The 23,187-nt window shown below is 37.9% G+C and overlaps 2 protein-coding genes and 1 pseudogene across 2 annotated transcripts; all 3 read right to left on the reverse strand.

Moving 5' to 3' along the window:
• On the reverse strand, positions 1-9,176 carry LOC122082459 (annotated as a pseudogene).
• Positions 9,177-12,842: 3,666 nt separating this feature from the next.
• LOC122082400 (GDSL esterase/lipase At4g01130) lies at positions 12,843-16,149 on the reverse strand. Its single transcript, XM_042649930.1, has 5 exons — positions 15,801-16,149; positions 14,369-14,587; positions 14,111-14,268; positions 13,735-14,005; positions 12,843-13,213 (listed from the first exon to the last, which is right to left on the reverse strand). The coding sequence occupies exons 1-5, from the start codon at positions 16,090-16,092 to the stop codon at positions 12,945-12,947; spliced, it is 1,209 nt and encodes a 402-aa protein (XP_042505864.1). The 5' UTR covers positions 16,093-16,149; the 3' UTR covers positions 12,843-12,944.
• Positions 16,150-17,602: 1,453 nt separating this feature from the next.
• LOC122082401 (V-type proton ATPase subunit E-like) lies at positions 17,603-22,737 on the reverse strand. Its single transcript, XM_042649931.1, has 6 exons — positions 22,494-22,737; positions 22,159-22,259; positions 21,192-21,369; positions 20,550-20,746; positions 18,969-19,068; positions 17,603-17,893 (listed from the first exon to the last, which is right to left on the reverse strand). The coding sequence occupies exons 1-6, from the start codon at positions 22,593-22,595 to the stop codon at positions 17,858-17,860; spliced, it is 714 nt and encodes a 237-aa protein (XP_042505865.1). The 5' UTR covers positions 22,596-22,737; the 3' UTR covers positions 17,603-17,857.
• Between the last annotated feature and the right edge of the window lie 450 nt (positions 22,738-23,187).

Raw genomic sequence — 23,187 nt, forward strand, 5'->3', positions numbered from 1 at the left:
AGCATAGGTGTTCAGAACCCAACATAAAACTCAAGTTGTTAATGAGATATCACCATGAATATCTTTAGAGCATGGTACATTACACAGGAAATTAAAAAATTTTAAGGCCCTTTTGAACTCTTCCCTGCATTCATCCTATTGACCATCCTACTTAAAAACGTTTTCTTGAGTGTTTTACATTAGCTAATGTTGATTAGCTGAGTCGAAATGCGACCAGTATTCCCTAACAAGCTGGCCAAACAATGATCCTTCTCTCTTCATCAATGTCTTTGGTTCATCATACTCCACTACTTTTCCTGAAAAACGAAGAAAATAGAAGGTTTAAGACATTCAAAACTGTCAACCAAGCCAGGGTACAAAAAAAGAAAGAAAAAAAAGTTTTCCTTCTCTAATGGGGTAAGCCAGTATCTATTCAACATTTCAACAGCATTCCTTCTATATGGTAGGGACTCTTCTTTGTTGGTTATTACATAGGATGAATGTGAGACTTACCATCACTCATTGCAAGCACCTTTGTGCAGTCCATTACAGTTGGTATTCTATGGGCCACTGTAATAACAGTGAAATCTGCAAATTCAGTCCTTATGGTTTTCTGGAGTATTGCATCTGTTGCATTGTCTATTGATGCAGTAGCTTCGTCAAGTACCAATATCCGACTTCTTCTTAGCAGAGCACGGCCCAAACAGCATAACTGCCGCTGTCCCATGCTCCAATTTGATCCATCTTCAATTACTGCAATTTCAGGTTGTTAAATGATTCATAGCTGATAAATCATATTGATAGAAAGAAAGAGAAGGCAGCCCATATATGTAACTTGCCTAAAGCATCCAGACCCTTTTCTTTATCTTGTACAGCCTCTTGAAGCTGGCATTTTCTAAGGACCTTTCAAAATGAGAAGCAGTTAGCAATAGCAAGTCAAAATGAAACTGCTACTGATGATGATGCCGAATCCATTTTTCAAATAACTACTGATTCTGCCTCACATGGAACAAGTTTCCAAAGCTATAATGTGCTTTTTCACAATGAAATCAGACCACTAAATTAGAGAATTGCTGTCCCTCTTCTAATCATTTTTTTTTTCCGAATTGATAAAAGTGGAACTGTCTTAAAGTTTTACATTTCTATCAAGTTTACGTTCTATCTCCCACAGACAGATAGATGTCCCTTAGCCAAATAGGAAAAACAATCAATCAATTTAAGAGCCATTTCATTAAGTAGTCTTACAGGTTTCAGCACAGTCAATACCAAAAATTAGAGTTTTGGATACTTCACTAAGGAAACACAGCTCCTGCAGTCTAGTGTTGGGGAAAGGTGATGATGTAGAAAATTTTAGGTTTTAACTAGTTGTAATAGAATTCCTGGAGCCACGTTCGGCGAAAATTAAGAGGTTATTTTCGGTGGTTTCACAAGCTAACATAACTGTAAAGAACCATACATTAACAGTCATCATACCTCCCATATTTCCTTGTCAATATATTGTGACAAGGGATCCAAATTGTATCTTAAGGTCCCATTGAAAAGTGTAGGATCTTGAGGTATGATCCCAATACGTGACCTCAGGTCATGAAGCCCTATCATGGAGATGTCAAGGTTGTCTATGATGATCTTTCCATCTGCTGGCTCCACAAGGCGAAATAGAGCACTGATCAAAGTCGTTTTCCCACTACCAGTACGACCAACGATACCAATCTTATGTCCTCCTTCAAATGTGCAACTGATCCCGGCTAGAACAAGTGGAGTATCAGGCCTATATCTGATCTGCTTGACAACAATTCCTCGGTACATTATTTTTCATGAATAATTATGCTGAAATCACACTCATGCAAAGACACATTCTTGTAGATTAAGTTACCTTCAAATCATGGATCTCTACTTTACCCACAGCTGGCCAAGTCGGTGGGGGCCAATTTTGTTCTATGACTTCAGGTGCTTCACTGGGTATATGCATGTACTGGTTTAGCCTTTCAACAGAAATAATGTAATCTGCTAGCAAACACTGGTTTTGAACAGAGACAATGAGGGCCATGTTCAATGTAAGACCATAAGATAGCGCCATTCCAACAAACCCTGCCATTAAGAGATTAGTAACGAACGTGTCCAATATGCATGAATCAGTAGTTCGTCAAATCAGTGTTTCTTACAGTAAGCATAAAGAGTTTTCCCACTTGCCTAGGGGGTCATTTATATGCCTACCAAGCTGGATAATAAGTCTTGCAAGCATGGCTTCTTAATATTCAAACAAATACATAAGATATATGGCGTTTACCAGAAAAATACAGAAAAATAAGACAGGAAATTCCATGAAGAAAAAATAAAATAATCAAAAAATAATATACAACCGACCTGAAGTTTTCTCTCTAAGAAACAAGGAAGTAGCACACTGTTATGCATAGGATTCTCAACATTTCAGGTGCAAGGAATATGCATCATGTGCCTCCAAGTTGAGGGGTCAACCTGAAGCCTAGAGGCATCTATATTCCGTGCTTCCAAATGAGTACAATATTTCAAATTCACGAATTCAGTTGGGATATGAGAATGAGAAAATAACCATAACAGTGGAGGCAAGAGAATAGTAGGAACTCACCTGAGCCAAAAGTTCCTGGAGGAAGCAAAACCATGGCAAGAGCAGAGGAGGAAAGAACGGTGGCACTTAACAGTTCTAAACGTTGGATCAACCATTCATTTGCTGCAAAATTGTGGAAAAAGGGGCTAGAATTTCTATCAATGACATTAAAATTTTTAGTGAAAAATCGCTCTTCATCCTCAAAAGCTCTGATTGTCATGGCTCCAGCAATGGATTCTGCCAGATGGTTTGCTACCGAAGACTTAGTCGTGCCATTGATCCGCATTAGCTCCTTTGCAGAAGCAAAGTAGTATTTCTGTTTATTAAAATAAAAATCCAGCATAATTAGTTTCTGAGAAGCACTATCAAGATAACAAAAATATTAATGAAAAATCCAGAAAGGAGAACAGGAATAACTAATCCTTCTAATTTTTCTTCCTTTGCTTATTCATTGTTTAAATGAAAGCATCTGCAATGAAGTGGTGCATTTCTGTGACTATATCTTTGCATTGCAGGGTGACAGGACCATTCAGCAGGCCCAACAAAGGATATCAAATATGGATTAAAAGTTTCCAATCATATGAGAGAATCATCACATCCATCCAGATCATGATTGTTGCTATGTTTACTAGATGCTGGATGAGAAGTTTATGAAAATGGAATAAATATCTTTAATTTATGACATAACCTAGCTAAATCTAATAGTTAGTGATTGACATAACCTAGCTAAATCTAATAGTTAGTGATTCACATGAACAGATATTATTGATCCTTGTGGCTATGTCGGAGACAACAAAGACAGCATTTTGAAAACCTGGAATTTGATAATTTAACTGAAAATATGATATTACCTGCAACCGTAGTGTCAAGTAGATCATTGGTATGGAGACAAATATAACTTGCCAAGTAACACTAGCCAATACTCCTAGACTCACATAAGTATTTATAGTAGACCCAACAGTCAACATTAAACTGAACGGGACATTGAGGTCTACAATACTCAAATCAGAAGATACCTGTACAAATAAGAAAGATAAGTATGGAAAAAAGTTTTAACTGTGTACTTCATAGTTAAATACTTTGTTAGAGATCCTCACCCGACTCAATATCCTTCCCAGTGGTGTTGAGTCATAGAAAGACATCGGTGCACGGAAAAGACAGTTCAATAGCTGAGAAAATATGGACTTCGATGACTGGATACCCAAAACAAATGTGGCAAGCGATCTAAAGATCAAAATTAATGTTGGCCCACACCCAACCACCAAGTACACCATGATCAGTAAAAATTTGCTAACATGAGGATTCTGAGCATTAGCAGCCATCCAATAGTTCTGAGATATCTGCCCAGCCACAAATATGATGTGACCAAGAACTGCAATTGTCAAATACAGGAAGCCTTTATTCTGATTTAGATATTGTATATAAGGCTTAAAGCCTGTATCTCCAATTTCTCTTTCTTCTTGTTTAATCAACTGATCTCTTTCTGTTGCTTTGAACTGTTTCTCAGTGAATGTCCTTTTAGTCTCTGCTGAAGTAATTTCACCTCTCTTGGGAGAAATAATCTCAGCTAGCCTTTCAGAACCGGCTGTGTCCTTGTGTGCATTGACAAGCTCTTGAAATTCGAGACTAGAATTTAATAATTGGTAATAAGGAGCAGAATGTAAGATTTCCCCATCAGACATTAACTGCCAACAAAATAGAATTTTATCAAAATGTTGCAAGAATTATAGCTATGCTTTCAAAATATTTTTAGGGAGGCTATAAAACTTCTACTTCATATTCTTTATATAATACAATCTTTGTTAAGTAGCTCTCTTTGTTCACATCAGGTCAATGCCCTATACCAAGTTCACTTAAACTTACATGGCCTAGAAGATCAGTTTATCAAACTAGTTGGGAAAAGTAGTTGTTTTCTCCTTTCCTTGTCTGTAATTTTTTTGTCTTTTTAAATTTCATTCAAGAGCTTAATCTTCTAATCTCCCACCATATATTGTGGCAAATTATGAACCGTGTTGAGGGATAAACAGGACTAGGTGCCTACAACCACTAGTTCTCTTCAGTATATGGACATAACAGGGGATTCAATGATTTCTCGAAACAACACTAGTTTTGGTCAAACCATTTTGAAAATGTGTTTTAAAAAGTCAGTAGGAGTAGAACTTGGCAAAGTCTACTTTGGGCTTTGGCCCTGCCCTGTTATTTCTTCAGCTAATCTGCTAATCTGATCCCTATTGGACGAAGAAATAATTAATTATGTTATTCAATGATGTTATAGGGCCATAGGTTGAAACTCCCTCTATGTATAACAAGAATCCCCCTCCCTCTCCCCCCCCCCCCCCCCCAACCCCAAAGAAAAGGGGGGCATGACAAGAGTTAGATTACTGACTAACCAAAACAGAATCGAATGCAGGAAGGAAATCGACTTGGTGGGTCACAAGTAAGACTGCCTTCCCTGATAGAGCTCACATCACATATTCCTGCCACACACAGTTTAGACATTCAATAAGAGATACTAGCCAAATAGCATAAACTTGGGGTCTACCTATAAATAAAAAAGTCTGCTTGCATTAAATAGGCTTGTAGCAGTGTGTGCATCAACAGCACTAAATGGATCGTCCAATAGATAAATATCAGCATCCTGATACAGTGCACGAGCAAGTTGAATGCGCTGCTTCTGACCACCACTTAAATTAACTCCTCTTTCTCCTATTTCAGTTAGATCACCAAAGGGTAGCATCTCAACATCCTTTGCTAATGAACATTTCTTAAGTACTTCTTGATATCTTTGCTCATCCATGGAGGAACCAAACAAAACATTCTCTTGTATTGTTCCTGTTTGGATCCATGCCATCTGAGAAACATAGGCACTCTTTCCATAAACTTGAATCTGTAAATGAACAAGAAGAAAATTTACAGCTCAACAACGATGGTTGACATTATTCGTTTTAGAACGTAATAAAAAACTTGGGTTATTTTGAATAGATATTGCACGAGATGACCACTTCTGACTTAAGAAATGAAAATGTGATTGCAAACACTGCTAATTCCGTTGTTGATTTCATCAAACCATACATGGCCACTCACAGTGAAAAGATTTTCCAAGATGCATCTGTATATGGGAATAATTATCTTTGGATAAGCCCCAAAGTAATTGATAAAGCATACACAATATGGAAACAAAAAACCATATGAAGTTGATGATATGTTCTGATGAAAAAACATGTATTAACATTAGATCCATAAACTTTAATTTAATGATATTCAAGAGTCTGCGAAGAATGATGACAGGTTTAACTTCTCCTAAGAAATCAGACGTCCTAAATGATTTAAAAATTTTTCATGTGCATATTCATGCCAATACCCAGCTCGGAATGGGTGTCAATTTGATAATATACAGAACATCACAAAAGGAAGTGCTCTCTAGCGTTGAATAAGAAAGGTCTTAGAGAAAATACCTAAATACTAGAATTCCCAACTGATGCTGAAAATTTTGACATTAAGATTTTGGCTTTATGTATCAGAAACTACACCAAAAAGTCTCATCCAAAGGTAACAAGTAATAATAAACATTCCTCACAAGTCTGAAACATTTAGTTCTCAACCATAAATAAATAAAATAATAATGAAGGTGGGAGGGAAGAACTTACAGTGCCCCCTATATGTGGAACTTCACCAAGAATTGCTGCAAGAAGGGTTGATTTTCCTGAACCAACCTCTCCACAGACAGCGACTTTCTCACCAGGTTTAACCACTAGATTTATGTTTCTTAATGTGAGCTTAGATGGATTCTCTTCCCATGAAAGATTCACTGATTTCATAGCAATAGAGTCCCTGAACACCTCAGCTACGAACTTCTGCCTAATATTTTCATTTTGCAACTCAGGTGCCTCAAGAAACTTGACAATTCTTTCTAGTGAAACCTTTGCTTGAATGACCACTCCAATGACATCAGGGATCGCTCTAATAGGATCCTGGACAAGACGTAAAGTTGCAACACAGGTGAAAACATTACTAGCATTGAGAGGAATTCCAAGTAAGTAACATGTCCCAATAGTAGCTGCTGAGACCAAGACCGGGGATGACCAAAACAGAAATACGTTGTATGCTTTTCTCATCTGCACTGCTGACAGCCACACATATTCCTCAGTTCTAAGTCTTTCTATAACATCCTTGAAATGGGTCTCCCATGCATAGAGCTTCAATACCTTCATGTTCACAAGAGCCTCAGAACAAGCCTTCAGCCTTTCATCCTGTGCCGCCATGAGCTTAGTCTGGAATCTGTGCTGTAGTTTGGCAAGGGGAGTGTTGCAAAGGACAGTAAGTATTATTACACCTAGGGCCACAAATGTAGCTAGTCCCACAGCATGAAAGAGAATCACTAATATAATGCAAAGCTGAAAGCTTGTTGTCCACGTTTGATGAAGCCAGTAAGGAAATTCACCAACTCTATAAGCATCTACAGTGACGTAGTTCATTATATTACCAGCTGAATGCATCATCTTAGCAGAATTTGAGAGTCTAAGTTGTTTTCTATAAATGGCTGCAGAGAGCAAAGACCTGACCTGGAGGCCGATTATTCTACTTCGGAAGTACCACTGCCTTTGTGATAAGGATTCTAAGCATTTAGTAATGAATAGAGACATGGCTAACACATAACCCTCATATCTGAATGCTTCTTTTCCTTCAGCAACCTGAATGAAAGCATTAAGAAATAGAGGACTAGCAGACAGTGTGATTACCTTGAGCAATGCAAAGAACCCAGAAATTAAAATTTCTTTCCGGTGTAAAGAGACTATTGTCCACAAAATTGATGGCAGGGAAGAAGAATTGGACTGTTTGTGTTTGTTCAGTTGTTCCATGAAGAGGGTGTAGCAGGTTTCTGCTCTGTCTAATTCATGTAAGCGAGGTATATCTTCTTCCTCAAGGGTTTTCTCCCCACCTTTCCTCACTAAGGGGTTTAACCACCAAAATAACATTTTACTGATAAGTCCAGCATTAGCAAAAGGTGTTACATTGCTATCCAAGTCAGTTTTACCACTGCCACTGGCTAAAGGTGTATAGAGGGCAGGATTGCTGATAGCATCACCCATTTCTTTATATTGGTAGACCTTGTAATTGCATAACAGCAACAGAATTGCTCCTGTGAAAGATAAAACATCCAAAACAATCCTAAGCGATGCTTGTTTCCTCATGGTGGCAGCCAAGATTGAAGAAATACAAAGAATTCCTGCAAACAAGGAGGCAAGTATGGACCATGGTCTCAAAAAGGCATTTGGAAGTTGTTTTCCCCTAAGGCTGATGATTACAGAAAGTAGAAGCCACGTAAAGCCTTGAAATAACAGCACAAGCCACTGATGCAGGGGTAGAATAGTCTGCACATTTCTCAAGTTCTCTTTCAGTATCCAGATCCCATAACTGAAGTAAACCACCCCCAAACCACCATTAAAAATTGCAGAGAATATCTGAAATGGAAAAATGCCTTGGAATCTGTAGGGCATCAGAAGCATTGCTGGTGATGGTTTATGAAAGAAGTTGAATAACAACATGAGCAGAAGCAGGACATCGAAGGCAATGACCAAGACATTGTGGATACATGAAGAAGGATAGGTGAAGAACATAAAAGCAGAAGTGCACTGCTTTCCACCTCCATATGAACAATCAAACTCCCCACAAAAAATACTCCAGAGATCCTCCATCATACTGCTTGTCTTTTCTCTTCAAACTCTGCATTAATATAGAAGGATAGATAGGTCAGGAATAGAAGCCTTCTCCTCTGTTTCTTCACATAATACCCTTTGTGATTCATCAAAAGATGAATGAATCCATGGAATTGATAGCTTGTAAGGTCATGGAACAGGGTTTTTCTTGCCCATTACATACCTGTATTGGACTAAAGATGGCATCTAAATTTTTTCTTCTGTTCCTTGAGAAATGGTAGTACTTAAAAGTTCCTTAGCTGATGTTTCTGTTGATAAACCCAACTAACATCATTATAAAGTACAAAATCTCGGAAAGCATAGGTTAAACAGAAGTTCAACATTCCATAAACTCTGATATCTGAGAACCCCATTGAAAATTTCAATACCCACATTTAAAAAATCCGAAATGTTGAAATGTAATCAATAAAGCATGAAACGAAAAAAAGAATCATAAGGAAGCGTTCTGAACACTAGAGCTTACTCCAAAACACATCAGACAGTTTGGTAAGAGTAACCCAATAGAAAAATGTAAAAGGAAAGAAGAAATTGTCCAGTGGGTAACTCACATATATAATGAAGAATCAAGAATCGTTCACAGGGCAGAAGCTGTAATTGCTGTCTGAACTCTGAACACTGAAGTGAGAGACAGAGTGTTGGAGAAACAGCAGGGGAAGAAGAGGAAAAGTCGGAATCACATTCCCCTTCCATGAAAAACCGAAATGAGGCAAGTCGGTGATGCTTATTATATATCTATGCCGCCAAAGCCGCATTTGCATGAGCATAATCATTCGTTGTAACTGGGTATCGTCATTACTCACGTAGCCCAAGAACGATAAGTTGGTCAAATTTGAAGATTCTCCCATCGTCTCTTCCTGTCCCTTCCCCGTCAACATTTCATGGAGATCAGAATTAAGAGAGAGAGAGATTTCCATGTGGTCATGAATTCAGACTTGGTAAGTCCGTTTTTTAATGTTTCAAGAATCGCGTTTCTATTGTTTCTGCCAGTAGAAACGGGACAAAAAGCGTTTAATAAAACTGATTCATTTCACTTGTTTTTAGAAATAGAAATAAAAATTTCTACCTATTTATGGTTCAAGAAACAACCCGGGCGAAATAAGTTCTACTTCATCGTTTTCAGAAATAGAAACGAAATTGAAGGTGTTTGATAAGTCATGTTACTAGAAGTCAATAGTAACTAACGAAAGAATGGCCACGAGTCGTTTTCAGAAACGGCTATTTGTTTCGCATGAGTCGTTTCTTGAAACATAAATAGTTAAAAATTTCAATTTTAATTTTTGAAAACAAGTGAAATAAAACAGTTTTATCAAATACTTTTTGTTCTGTTTCTATCGTTTCTGTACACAGACATAGGTTACTTGAAACATTATCAAAAATACTCTTTCACGCATATCCATGCACACCCCTTCTCTTTTATCTCAACCCATCCATGTATTGACATGGACCCTTCATAGTTCTCCTATAATGCCGATGATTTTAAGCTTTATTTATTTCCTCCGGCCAACTCCATTAAATTTTCTATTTAAACAAAAAAAAAAAAAAAGGAAAAAAAAAGGAGAAGCTTAATTTTAACTGAAAGTTGATAGGTAGGCAAGAAACCCTTGAGTCTACCAATTTTAAATATTTGTGTCCCATTGGACATGTGACGTGGCTAATATTCACATTTTCAAAGAGGGTTAACCAAATAAGCCTCTCACAACATTTGCTATGATGTAGGTTAGATGTGGCTGAAATTTTATTGATAAATAGACCAAGATCTCCAGCTCTCATGGTAATTAAGTTTCAATCCAATTGAACTTAGCCAAGTGGCAAAATACAACATTAAAAAATCCAGAACTATGAACGGGAACATATGCCATAATGCATTGGAATTTTTATTTTGTATTTTTTACTTTTTTTAGGGGTGGGGGGAGAGGATTGGTACCTACTCTATCTTATTTTATGGTGTCGACGGCGGCGAAGGTGGTAGGGAATGAGGGGGAAGGTGAGAACCAGGAGACTTGAACCCCGAGGTCATTTTCTCTCATGTCAATTAAGTTTCAACCCATTAGACTTAGCTTGGTTGAATATTTGTAACCATTTATTGAATTTTTTTTTTTTTTTCTGAGCGTTCGAAGCTTCAGTGATTAACTAAGATTTGCTTTATAAATATCAAACGTAAGCACCATATGATAGTATTAATAATATAAGACTGACTGCAAATACATGAATATGATATATCAAATAATATCTTGTGATCATGTGTTGACATATAAGTAGAATGACTCGAGTTTCTCTTCACACCTGGTGAATAAATATTCCTTGTCTTTATAACCGTTAGATTTGACTCTAGGGCAAAGAGGGACTTAATCCAATGGAGGGGAGAAGGATGTTTGGTGAAAATAAACTTCAAAGACAATACTGTGACCACAAAACATAAAAAATAGAACATTTGGATCCACCATATTTTAAATTAAATTATATATTAAGTGACACCACAAATAAACATGCTTGATATAACCATTGGATAGAAAAGGTAAGATATAGATTTGCTCATGAATTTAGACTAAAACTTCATCAAATACTCTCTCATGTGTGTTCATACATCCATGTTTTTTCTCAGTCGTTAATGTATTGACATGCACCCTCTCGTAATCCTTGTATATTGCTGAATTTTAAGTCTTAGCTTTTCCCTTCAGCTAACTCCATTTTAGCTGAAATTTGATATGTAGGCAAGAGACCTTTGGGGTCTACCAATTCCAAAAATTTGTGCTCCATTGGGCATGTCACTTGGCTAATATTCATATTTCAAGAGGGTCAACCAAATCAGCCTCTCACAATATTTGCCATAAGGTAGGTCAAATCGGGCTGATATTCTATTGAAAAATAGACCATGGTTTCTTGCTCTTATATCAATTAAGTTTCGGTTCAGATGGACTTAGCCAAGTGGCAAGGTACAACATTGAAAAATCCAGAACTACGAAAGGGAACATATTCAAATTCTCTCCAATGCCACTAGAGGCCAAGCATGAATCCAACGGTTGAGAAGATCTAAGGGTGCGTGCCCATATGTTGGTTTGAGTGCCTGGGTCCTTGCAACCTTTGGATGCGTGTTGGGCATTGATTCTGAAAAGGAACATATGCTAGGATCGATGCATTGAAATTAGCATAATTGAATATTTATAATCATTTATTCATTATTATTATTATGTCTTAGAAGCTTCATTGATTAAACAAGATTTGCTTCATCGGGTGTCAAATAGGAACACCTTTATGATAATATTGATAATACCCTTGGCTGCTTCTACCAAAAAAAAAAAGATACACTTGGTTGCTTCAATGGTCAAAATCTTGTATTGTACCTTGGGAACCAGGGATCAAGTATTGCAAAAATATCCTCCGCAGTGAGCATCGGATGGTTGAAAGGACCTCGGGGTGCATGCCTGGATACTCTCAGTCATCCGATGCTCACTGCATCACTACACTCACTACAGAGAATAATCACTTTCAAGTATTGGTACCTCAAAGACCTAAAAAATGAAGTATGGCTTTGTGGGTCCCTTATTTGGTCCCAATGTGAGTCTTGCAAAAAAGTAAAAAAACAAAAAAAAATGCAATTTTTTTGTGATTGTGTGATGAGATATAAGTAGAAAAAATCGAGTTTCTCTTCACCTATGGTGTCTAGATTCATTGTCTTAATTGCCGTCGGATTTGACTCTAGGCCAAAGGAGGACTTTGAAAAATGTTGATGAAAAAATTTCGTCAAAGAGAAAAGACTCACCACATAATAATAATAAAAAAAAGAGAACAGTGGGATCCACCATGTTTTTTAGACTACAAATAAACAAGCTTTATGATCACAAAAGAGATTAATTCTTGATACAAATTTGATTCTTTTGAGGTAGTGACGAATAACCTGCCTTTTTCTTCAATTAAAATAGAGGATCATCAAAAGAGAAAAGAAAGGTAACGAAAGAGAAAGGGTGAAAGAGTATCAAAGTGAGCGTTAGGTTCCACTTTTGCTCTCAACGCTCACTGTTTCTAATTCTGGACATTTTAGAGCGGCTGATTCTAAGGTTTTTTAGGCCAATTCTGATCCAATCTGAATCAAAATTTCTAATGATCGATTCGACCCTATTCAAACCCAATTCTGAGTTTAAAATCCTTATCTCCCAAGCTCCCGAGTCTCATCTTTCAATACCCTTAGCATGGTGGATCGCTCGGATTAGCAATTCTAATTTTAAAAGGATGGAGATATCATTCACACCCCGCCTGAGACCCATGTTGTAGTGCCCCCAAACATGGGTCTTGATCCTGCCCAAGGAGTAGAGATCCCAGGGGATCTATCCCAAGTCTGGGAGGACCCAGACATGCACCCCAACATATGGGCGTGCATCCCCAAGTCACCCTAGCCTTGGAATGGCTCTCTGTGCTGCCCAATCGCTGGAGAGGATCTTTTCCCCCAAACCCATGTCTTAATGCCCTTGGTTTGGCTCTACCATTGATCATAGGTCTGATCAACAACCCAAAAGATACACCTATTAAAGGTCTGATCCTAGATTTCCACCATCATAGACTAAATATTTTGACAATGTTAAGAGGATTAAAATATTTTTAGTAAACTTAATTAGTGATTTATTTGTGTCCCAAAAAAATCTTTCCTAAAGAAAGAAGAAAGTGATTACTTAACCAATTGGTTGTAGATCACAAATCTCATAAATGGGAAAGGGAGGCTCAAAATAAGAACCATTAAGAATGGCTAATGTGACAAGCTTGTTAGCAGCTTCAGTAGCATGTATCCCATCCCAACTCACATAGTTTTGTGGGTCATCACAAGCTGAAGCAGTGGCAATGCTTCCATTGATCTCCTTACTGTTTCCACAATAAACTTTAGGATTGAAGTTGTAAGCACCACCACCATATCCACAACATGCTTTAGTTCCATACATAAGTCCTGAGTGAAAGTGGCAAATCAAAAGTGAAAAATCAAATCCATGTGAATGAAAATGCTAGAATGGGATAATTTGATTTAATTACACATACCTGTTTGGATAAATTTATATGAATGATCCAATATTTGAGCTACATGGAAGGATGATGTCACAGTTTCGATTGTATAAAAGACAGGTCTAGGTTTGGATTAGCTATATGTGAAATTTCACGACATGTAGTCCTTATATTTTCAAAGCTTTATTTCATCACTTGACAATATCCATTTAGGCCGAAACCTAATATGTAGGCGGAGACCTTGGGGCTTAGTTGTCTACAAAATTAGGACTTCATTTGATCTACATGTGGCAGATACTAGGACCAGTCCAAATAAGCTTATCTAATTAGGCATTCACTAGAGAAACACTCCCCCCCCCCCCTCTCTCTCTCTCTCTCTCTCTTATGGACAACTTTATAGCCAAATTTACCTATATTTTGTGGAAGTTTCTAAGTCATGGAAGAGGTGCAAGAGAGATTTAACCTTACCATGAAGAGTGGGATGCCTGAATAACTCTAGCATAACGGAATGTATGTCAACGTATACAACGGATGCATTTGGCAAAGCTTTTCGAGTCTGCCGGAGTGTATCTCTAAGCATATTGTTATAGTCAGAAACCGCATTGTTGTAAGAAACCATGCAACCATACATGTCCAAGTCAGAACTATTGTGAGGGAGCTCAGCGATGAATGCCGGGTAGCATCCTATAGGTGCAAGGTTAAGCACAAAGAAGGTCCTTCCCCCTAACCCATATAACTCCTGCATGCCATAATTTTTATCATCTCAGAATACATTATCGACCTAGAATGCGTACCAAATACAGCCTTAGTATATAATTGTGAGTGGCTGAGATTGAGTGTTCACCTGGATAGTTCCAGCTATTTGAGAGGTGACTTGAGGAAGATACTGTTTGACACCTTCTATGCCAATGGCTGCCAAGTTGGAAGTGAAATCATTTTGGCCAATATAAAATGTGTATAGAGACTTCCCAAAAACATCAGGAGAAGGAAGGTGTACTGAGACTGAAAAGGAAAACAAAAAGAAAAAGGGCTAAGGAATGAAATTTGGGTCTATTAGGTATAGACAGTGAAATTAAATTAATTTAGAAGAAAACTTTCTCACCAGGGGCATCTGTGGATGAAAATTCATTGACTCTAACCTTGAATTCCTTCATTTGGTTGAGTTGAATGGCTAAAGAAAAAGGGCTAATCCCTGTGACAAAGAGAGAAGTATTGGGGAGTAGAACAGTGGATGCCAATGTTGCGAAGTTTGCTCCATGCCTGAAATCTGACCCAATTGACTGTAGATATGGGCTGAGGAATGGAAACCGCAGAGCTTGAGCTGTTAAGAAAATGGAGGAAATAATATTAACAATAAGACACAATTCCACAAAACTATTCTTTTGTGTTTTCTTGAACGGTAAAAGTTTTGGACTACAAAGCAAAAGTTTGAATTAGTCTTTGCCAAGGGCTTATAGTCTAGTGGAAGGAAGCCCTTGTCCCATCAATGTTTGGGGTCAAATGTTTATGGGTTTGAGTCGGCATGCCCCATTATTGCTCGTTAGTCTTACGTAAGCACTATTTGCCATATGGAACGGAGATATGATCATCACCATAGAGCATCTTTTTTTTTACCAAAAATAAATAATGTTTTCAAAATGGCCACCTCACTCAAAAACTACCCAAGGTTAAATATTATCTCCAAATTCACTCCTTCCAGGTTAACTTTATCCTTATTTCTTGAGTGGGTCGGGAGAAGTTAAGTAAATCTAAGGAGATAAGGAGAGATGTTTTTCACCTTCGCATCTATTGTCTTCTTTTTTACATGTAGAATTGTACCATTGAGGGGACAAAATGCTTCATGGTCGCATGGCTTCTATGTCGAGACATGGGAGTGTGTGAAATTACTACATTATCTTCAAAAAAGATTTTGCTACTGCCCAAGTTGCAGCTAAGCATGGTAACAGTCAAGGGATAGAATTCCAGGGGTAGGCTTAAAAATAACCACCTTGGATAAATTTTTCATCTTTTACCCCTAAGATTCCATTCCCTCAATCAGCCTAGGAACCACCCAAGTTTCATTCATTATCTTCCATAAATAAAATGATATCCTTATATGCTCTCTTATTGACCGCTGTGTCAGGATAATGTGGGCGATCTCTTGCCTTTAATTGAGTTCAACACCACCCACCATTGAGAATCTACTTTGTAGAAAGGTGTAAGTTAAGGTATTTTCCCCCTCTTTTTAAGCAAACAATCATACCCTTGATTTCTAACGAAATTATTTTCCTTCCCAATCCTTTAAACATTTTTTTTTTTGGTTAAAATCCTTTGAACATCAAACATAAGGAAAGTGTGAAACCACTAGATGAAGATGTAGCTTTGTTCTTTCTAAGCCAAGTGGGAACCACTAGGCTAGTACCACTTGGGTGAATTTGACTTGTGGGAAAGTGGTGCATAGGTGACATCAAGTGATGAGATGCCCAGCTCCTTAACTCTTCACTTAATTGACATCTCAAACAAGAAGAAAGAAAGAAAGAAAGAAAGATTTTTACCTAAGAAATCGATGATAAGCCTCCCATCGGAAGCACGACCAGCAGGTTTCTTGAAGTAGGTCATACCAAAGGGACCGGACTGTGCAGGAAAAGCAGCCCAGAACCCGCCTGTGTCGGAGTTTGAGTCTCCGAAGTTGAAGATTGCACTGAACTCACATTTGGATGATTCGCTCAAAGAAGCCAACATTGGCAAAACCACGACCACCGCCACCACCACCGCCTTGTAAATGACCAAAACGGCTTTGATTCGCCGGAATCCGGCGGAAGTCTCTGATGAGAAAGAAGGACCCATTTTGGAATTTGGTACCGAAAATATGAAATGAAGAAGCTCATCTCTTCTTCTTTTATTTTGTAATGAATTAGATAGGTAATGGGAACGTGGCAGATTAACACTTATCGTTCGGTGATAATTGAGTGTACGTTGTCTGAGTTGGTATTTGTGAGATTCTGTGACCGACAGATCGATCTTACCAAAAAGGGGTCACATCATTCAACTCAAGTCTCAAGTAAAATCCTCACCCGATTCCGATTCATCTGGAACGGAACCATGGTTTGAGGTATCGATCTTGATATCGGGATCTGTATCGGCACCTATTAATCCTGGGTCATACTTGATAACATACAATCAAAAATCGATATTTTTGACGATAAAATCGCCTTATATGACCTCCGGGTCATACTGGGGTTGAATGAGAATCCTTTAATCTAACTAATCCCATGGGTCCATGTTGACCCCACAACCATGTAAACCGGATCATACTAAGTTCATTACTCACCAACTGTGCTACCCTTTTGGTTATACCATGTAGATTGATTAGGAAAAAAATATACTTACAAACAACTTAGCAACGAACATTTAACACATCACATGGTAGAAGCCTACTAAGGGTTGAGACTCTCCACGACTCCACAGCCTCAGGGTAACACATGACAAGGGTAAGCAAGTCTTCGACAGTCGACACCTATTAGGATTAGTGTTTCAACATGCTCATGGGAAAGAGCTCCAGGTTCAGGGTCGATCTATCTCCTTCTTATGCCTGTTATCCTTTCAATTTCCAACATATACAAATAATTGTTGTTGCCCGGAATACTGACTTCAGAGAGTTTGATACGGTCTTCTCTATCTTCCCAACCTATTGGGCGATGACGATTTTTCCGATGTTGGCTTTTCTAAGCGAATGAAAATTTGAATTCCACGAACACAAACTTAGTCTAGTGGTAACAACTTCAACTTATAGAGTCAGTGCCCAAGGAGGAGGTCTTGAGGTCAAACTGTCATACAAAGTGTGTTTAGATGCGTGTAGGAGCAAATGATCATTGGCCATACAAGTGCTTAGTAATAGGTTAGCCATTGATCAGCAACTGTTAATTCGATAGAGCACGAGCCCTTCCATTGGTGGTCACTGGTGTGTACATGTGCTATCAGGTAGTGTTCTCTCATCCATTAATAATACATGTATACAATCATCCGACAGAAGAGCCATGTATGGGATCACATTCACGTAAAGAACAATTTCACAGAATACAAGACATCAACTCTCAGCATTGTAATACATCTCCCGCTCTAACAAGCCTCTCTCATAACACTCTAGAGAGGAAGGGACGGACACCAACTGAAGCTACAGGTGATGATAAAACCATGGTTCTAAGAATCGGGAATCTGGGCCGTGGATCAGCTGATTCAGATTGACATCGGCCATGACTCCTGGCCCATTCATGTCAGAATCGGCAATGACCGATTTGATAGATCTACAGACTTGCATAATCCCATGCATGCTTTCTACGTATTTTCCTTCCTAGAGTAAAATGATCAACCCTCTCCAGTCTTTCCTTTTTTAATTGAGTCATATTTTACAACTATTTAAGAACTGAGAGTTCTGGTTCTGTTTGTCCCAAATAACACAATGGATCTTGTCAATAGAATGCATAATGACCTCCCAGAAACTGATAAATGGAAGAGACTCAAAACAACAAATAGAACAAAGTTTCGATCATTGATGGTCAAATTCTTAACCTTATAATCTCAAACAAGTGATGACACACAAACATCCAACCAATCATGCTGCAACCTGTCCAAAAAGCGACTTACGGATCTGCACAAACACAAGATGAATATATGCTTGAGGTATTGCCATACAGATGAATAAAAAAATAACTACAGAAATGCCGATATCTATATGCATCAACTACAGCACAGAAATGGCAAAATAGAGCAACCATGTGATAAAACTTGACATTGAAATTCAAACTGATCTTGTAATAGAATCAATGATCTAAAGAACCCACAAATGAACTCAATTAATGTAAAAGGATTGAAGTTATAGACCATATTCTGGGCTGATCCAGCAAATAGAACAGTATGTGCTAGTAACCTAATAGACTATTTTGGGCTGATGCTTGGATTTGGACATCAAATATGATGATCACATATGGTTAGACAAGTAGTAGATGGAACAAGATTCCAAATGTTCAGGCCGATCCCTGACCTGATATACAGAAAAGACAATGAATTCTTGAACCAACCAAACTTGATAAACAGAGAAGAAATTGAATTATTGAACCAACCAAACCAGTCAAAAAGGCCAATTATGCCTTTTTTAATCTCTCCCAATGTCTTTATCATGATTTTGACATTGGCTGTTTATCACCAGGTTTGCCCAGTGAGCATTCCAATATGACTGGCAAGTGTGACTGCCCCACCCACTGGTTTGGTCTCATCCTGGATCTCAAACATTGAGAATTCATAATACTGTGAATAACATTTCCCCATTACCCAGGCACCATAAATCTTCTATATGCAAATAAGTCTCCATTTTATATGCTCACCTTCTAATGTTGTCTTAGAAGTATCCTGAGGTGACTAGAGATCAATCTGACCTCTCTTCTACTTTCCAAAAAAAAAAACTGGTGAAAACACAAAAATCATCTTTTGTGTTCACAACATTTTAAAACAGACTGTTTGCAGCACAAAGCATCAGAAGCTTTTTCTTCCCTTTCCATTTCGTTTTTTGCAAATTTTATCAGGTTAGCAAAAGAACGAATAAATGTTCTCACAGACAAGGCACAAAGCATTCCCAAATTGAGCAATGCAAGCAACCCCAACAACATAAATGTGTTAGTAACAAGATGAAAACAATATCAAAGCTTAACTGGCATGAGAGATGGCACCTCTGGCAGTTTCTTTCGGAATACCACATCCAACCTCGCATCAAGGGTGTTCTCGCAAACAATCTTGCCATCTCTAGAAGCTAACACAACTCCTCCAGAGCTGAAAAGCATTATTATTTTGCATAAAAACTCTGATTTCAAAAACATACAAACTAAAAATGATTCATGAGTCTCAGAATTGTCAAGCTCAAGAAAAACCAATAAAATACAGATTTATCTTCTTCTTCTTTTTTCATACCATCCAAGAAAACCATGTAAACCATATATTGTTTATAATTCAGTTTATATAATATCTGGTATTTTATTATTATTATTATTATTATTATTATTATTATTATTATTATTATTATTTTATATATATATATATATACCATGATGTCCCAAGTATTGAAGCTCAAATACCATGATAATATACCATGATGTCCCAAGTATTGAAGCTCAAATACCATGATAATATACCATGATGACCTTTCTCTTTTGTCTAGTTTTCTACGCATTCTTTGGAAACAGCCTCTTCTGCGAATCAAGGGGTAAGGTTGCGTACATTTTCCCCTCCCAGACCCTGCAGTAGCAGGAGCCTTGTGCACTGGGTTCGGTAGTTTTTTTTTTTTTTCAATAAAATATCTGGGGACTCGTTGATCATGCAAAAAAAATCCAAGGGCAAAGGCACCATGGGAAGCAAAGGCTCGGGCTCAGATATCAATAGCAGCCAGCCAGTAAGTTGAACCAATGCTAGTTGACCGTGTCAAAGAAACACATTAGTTCCAGAGCCAATTTAAGAGCAAAAAAGCTTCACCTTAGAATCAACCCAACTGCTATCCACTTGATCCTGAGAAGTCATATGACAATGGTTGGCGGCCTCGGATCCATCATATTCAATGGATCCTATCCCACATGATAGGCTGAGGCATGGTCTAAGAACATACCAACTCCTAGCCCAGAAAACAAAAACACATAACTAGACCATGCAGTATTTGATTGACACATTAAAGCATTTTCTGACTTCATATCCAAGGATATGGAATTACAACAGAAAGGGGTGACATATATTTGAAGGGGAAATTTATATGTTATGAAGGTTAATGAATTGTCATCAATTTCACGCGGAGACGCACACCTACCACATGGTAGACCTCAAAGGATATAAATGGATCCTCATGTGACAAATGACCTCACACGCATCTCACCAATGCAGTTTCAGCCAAATATGATTATGTAACAGGGGGCAAAACATGGTTTAAAGTTATAAGCATGCTGAAAATTTCAACATGTAGAGATAGAAGCTAATGGAACTTCTGTAATTTTCACAACTTTGCCCTAAAATTTTGACTCATACACCATGCTCGTTATGGGACAAAATTCGACTAATTACAAAGGTGTGGGGTCCTCTATAACGTGGATCCCATATTTTTTCTGATGTGATATTTGTGGCAATGGCCCCATATTCAAAAGGAAAATGCAGCTGGATCAAGATGATAAAAATGTATATTGCTGATTTAGAAAAAAAAACAAAAACAAAAACTGTAAGTAAAATTCTCTCAAGGATCTGTTCACCAGCTCCAGCTAGATGAAAAACTTTACCAGAAAGGTCCATGGTCATGATGATGGGTAGGAGCAGGAGGCAAATAGACTTGTTCGTCAACGATAATTTCAGGTTCATGAACATTTTCTTTCTCTGCATACTCCAGCTTAGCTGAGGGTATAATAGATTGAATCAAATTCAGATCGTCCTTCCGGCAACGCAATAGGACAGCAGGCTCTTTCAATCGCATCAAACTCTGCAAGAGAAGGAAACCGTATTGTATACCTTCCATAGAGAAAAATAATGGAATAGTCACCAGAAGTACAATTTTCCCACGTTTGAAAAATATATTAGCCAATTGCATGGACATTTTGCCATTATATTATATGAATGCAGCATCAAAAAGAGAAAAAGTGTAATGTCTTGTTGGAGATGTCCTCTTGGCAACAAATAAGTGAGATTCTTGAACATGTTTAGATTCTTCATATCATCACAAATTCGAATTTTCCATTTTAGTTCTATGCATCTTTTCTGCCCCCTCCCCCCAAAAGTGTTATGTCTATGCATGTGTGCTTGTGATTGTTGGGGGCAAGAAGATGGAGGAATGAAGCAATTTTGATGACTTTTTGGGAATATGTTTCCATAATTTCCAAACAAAATAACCTACGCATACATAGAACACAAATCTCCAAGGTACTGACCTGAACAATAAGGTCTTTCAGAAGCTTTTTGTACACATGGTGGTTGTGGATGTGCAGGAGGTTGTGGTGGCTCACGTGCAAGAGATCCTTCGAAGCTGTCTCCTTCATGGAGTTTACCACGTCATCTTGTGCTTGAAGAACTTTGATACGAGAAGCATTGAGCTGCATAGAGTATTCTCTGTGTGAAACCAATTTGAAGAGTTTAAATTTGCAATATGAGAAAGAAATGCAACCAAAGCATGTCAATATATCAGTGAAAGACAGGTGTAACTTTTCCCACTAATCCGATTCTCTTTTATATTTCCATTGAAAAATATTTACATGACTTTATATTGATAGAAATGAATCAGGGTTGCCCTCGGATTGAAGTTCTCCTTTCGATACTAAAAAAAAATATTGCAAAGATTATGAAATGAAACAGAACAAGTACATAATATGCATGAAGAATGCCTGTAAAAAAGAGCACAATTGATAGGAATCAAGGCAGAAATAGAAAAAGAAAACAAACTTGGTCCATCTTATAAGCAGCTTCACAAAGTAGAAGGTATGAGTAAGAAGTTTTAACATTAATTGAGGAATCAATCAATAGTGAGCATAGGTCATATATGTTCCGAACCATCCCATACAAATGGCTTGTACAAGGCATGACCATTTAGATAAAAAGGTATCAATTTTATATTATATCGTGAAATAGAGCAAACAGCGATTACAGAGCCATGTCTGAAATTATACATTTACAGAGGTTAACCTACCCATGCATAATAAATCAGTCTAGCACATACTTAAAATCTATGATCATAGTCTGGAAGAAACTATAATAAATTGATCCAAAAGAAGATGCTAGGGATTTACATTTCCAGTTGACATAATTGTTTGAATTGAGGTCTGAGTAACAAAGTTGCAGTACAGATGACGCCAAAGCGAGAGACATGTAGAGAGGAAGAGGCAGAGTGAGTTCGAAACTTACATTTTCTTCCGAATTTCTACTTGCTTCTCTTTGCGCTCATATTCCTGTCTGATCTTCCTTTTTTCAGCTTCAACCAACTGCAACTTCTCGATGTTAAATTCCTGCAACAAAGAACAATGATCACCACCGATATCCATATTCATGGCATCTGCAGAAGTAGTCAGGAGTAATCGAGAAGGAAAAAAGTCGATATCTCTAAACATCCAACACTGACACTAGAGAAGTATACGTAAATCTTCAGATACGTAGTGAAGAGAACGAGTATTCGAAATTCAAAGGAATCAGTTCAAATTTCCAGTTCAAAGAAATTAACCGGATGACGGAAATTTGCTTACTTCTTCAGCGGAGACTGTGATCTCGTTCGCTTTCTCTTCCGCTTCTTGGCGGATGAATCTCACCATTTGCTGGATCTGCTTGGAAACATCTACGTCATTCATCTTCAGATCAGAACGGAAAGATCAATGGAACGAAGCCGAAAGTTCTTCACCGGTAAGGGGTCTTCACTCAGAATTCCGACCAGGCCCGGCGAGATTGGAGGTGGAAACTGAAGAAGAAAGAGGTCAAATTAGAATGGACAAGCACCAGCCCACCAGCTTTATTAAACCTACACGGCATTTCTTGGTGATGTCGTCAGTCTCGGTGCGGGTTTCGGGGCGGATAAAACTCCCGTGTGTTTGGTAGATAAGAGGATTGGAAGAGGTCACGAGTTCCACATGTTTGATTGTCTCAGTGGAAAGGAATAAAAAAACGAGAGGGTTCTGAAAGATAGCGTGTTTCTGCACCCGCATAGACAACAATGGAAACACTAGTAAAAAGTATCAACAAGGGTAAGAAGGTTAATTCAATCTCCACTGTGTCTTAGACTCTACAGTAGAGCCACACTGCCTTGTAGTTAATGTTTAATCCCAAAATTAAACTCATTTGCTGTAGAATTCCTTTTTATTCCCGAAATATTCCTTAGGTTAATTCATAAATAGTGTTCATGTTTGAGGTTACTTTTGTACTTCACCATACTTTCCTGATAAAGGT

This window comes from Macadamia integrifolia, chromosome 6 (assembly GCF_013358625.1).
Source record: "Macadamia integrifolia cultivar HAES 741 chromosome 6, SCU_Mint_v3, whole genome shotgun sequence".
Taxonomy (NCBI): Eukaryota; Viridiplantae; Streptophyta; class Magnoliopsida; order Proteales; family Proteaceae; genus Macadamia; species Macadamia integrifolia.

Coding starts and splice junctions, on each gene's coding strand:
- LOC122082401 (XM_042649931.1), bottom strand. CDS start 22,595: ATGAATGACGTAGATGTTTCCAAGCAGATCCAGCAAATGGTGAGATTC. Junction 22,260..22,493: donor TCACAGTCTCCGCTGAAGAA/GTAAGCAAATTT, acceptor TCTTTGTTGCAG/GAATTTAACATCGAGAAGTT. Junction 21,370..22,158: donor GTAGAAATTCGGAAGAAAAT/GTAAGTTTCGAA, acceptor GGTTTCACACAG/AGAATACTCTATGCAGCTCA.
- LOC122082400 (XM_042649930.1), bottom strand. CDS start 16,092: ATGGGTCCTTCTTTCTCATCAGAGACTTCCGCCGGATTCCGGCGAATC. Junction 14,588..15,800: donor GCTTATCATCGATTTCTTAG/GTAAAAATCTTT, acceptor TTTTCTTAACAG/CTCAAGCTCTGCGGTTTCCA. Junction 14,269..14,368: donor TTCATCCACAGATGCCCCTG/GTGAGAAAGTTT, acceptor TTTCCTTTTCAG/TCTCAGTACACCTTCCTTCT.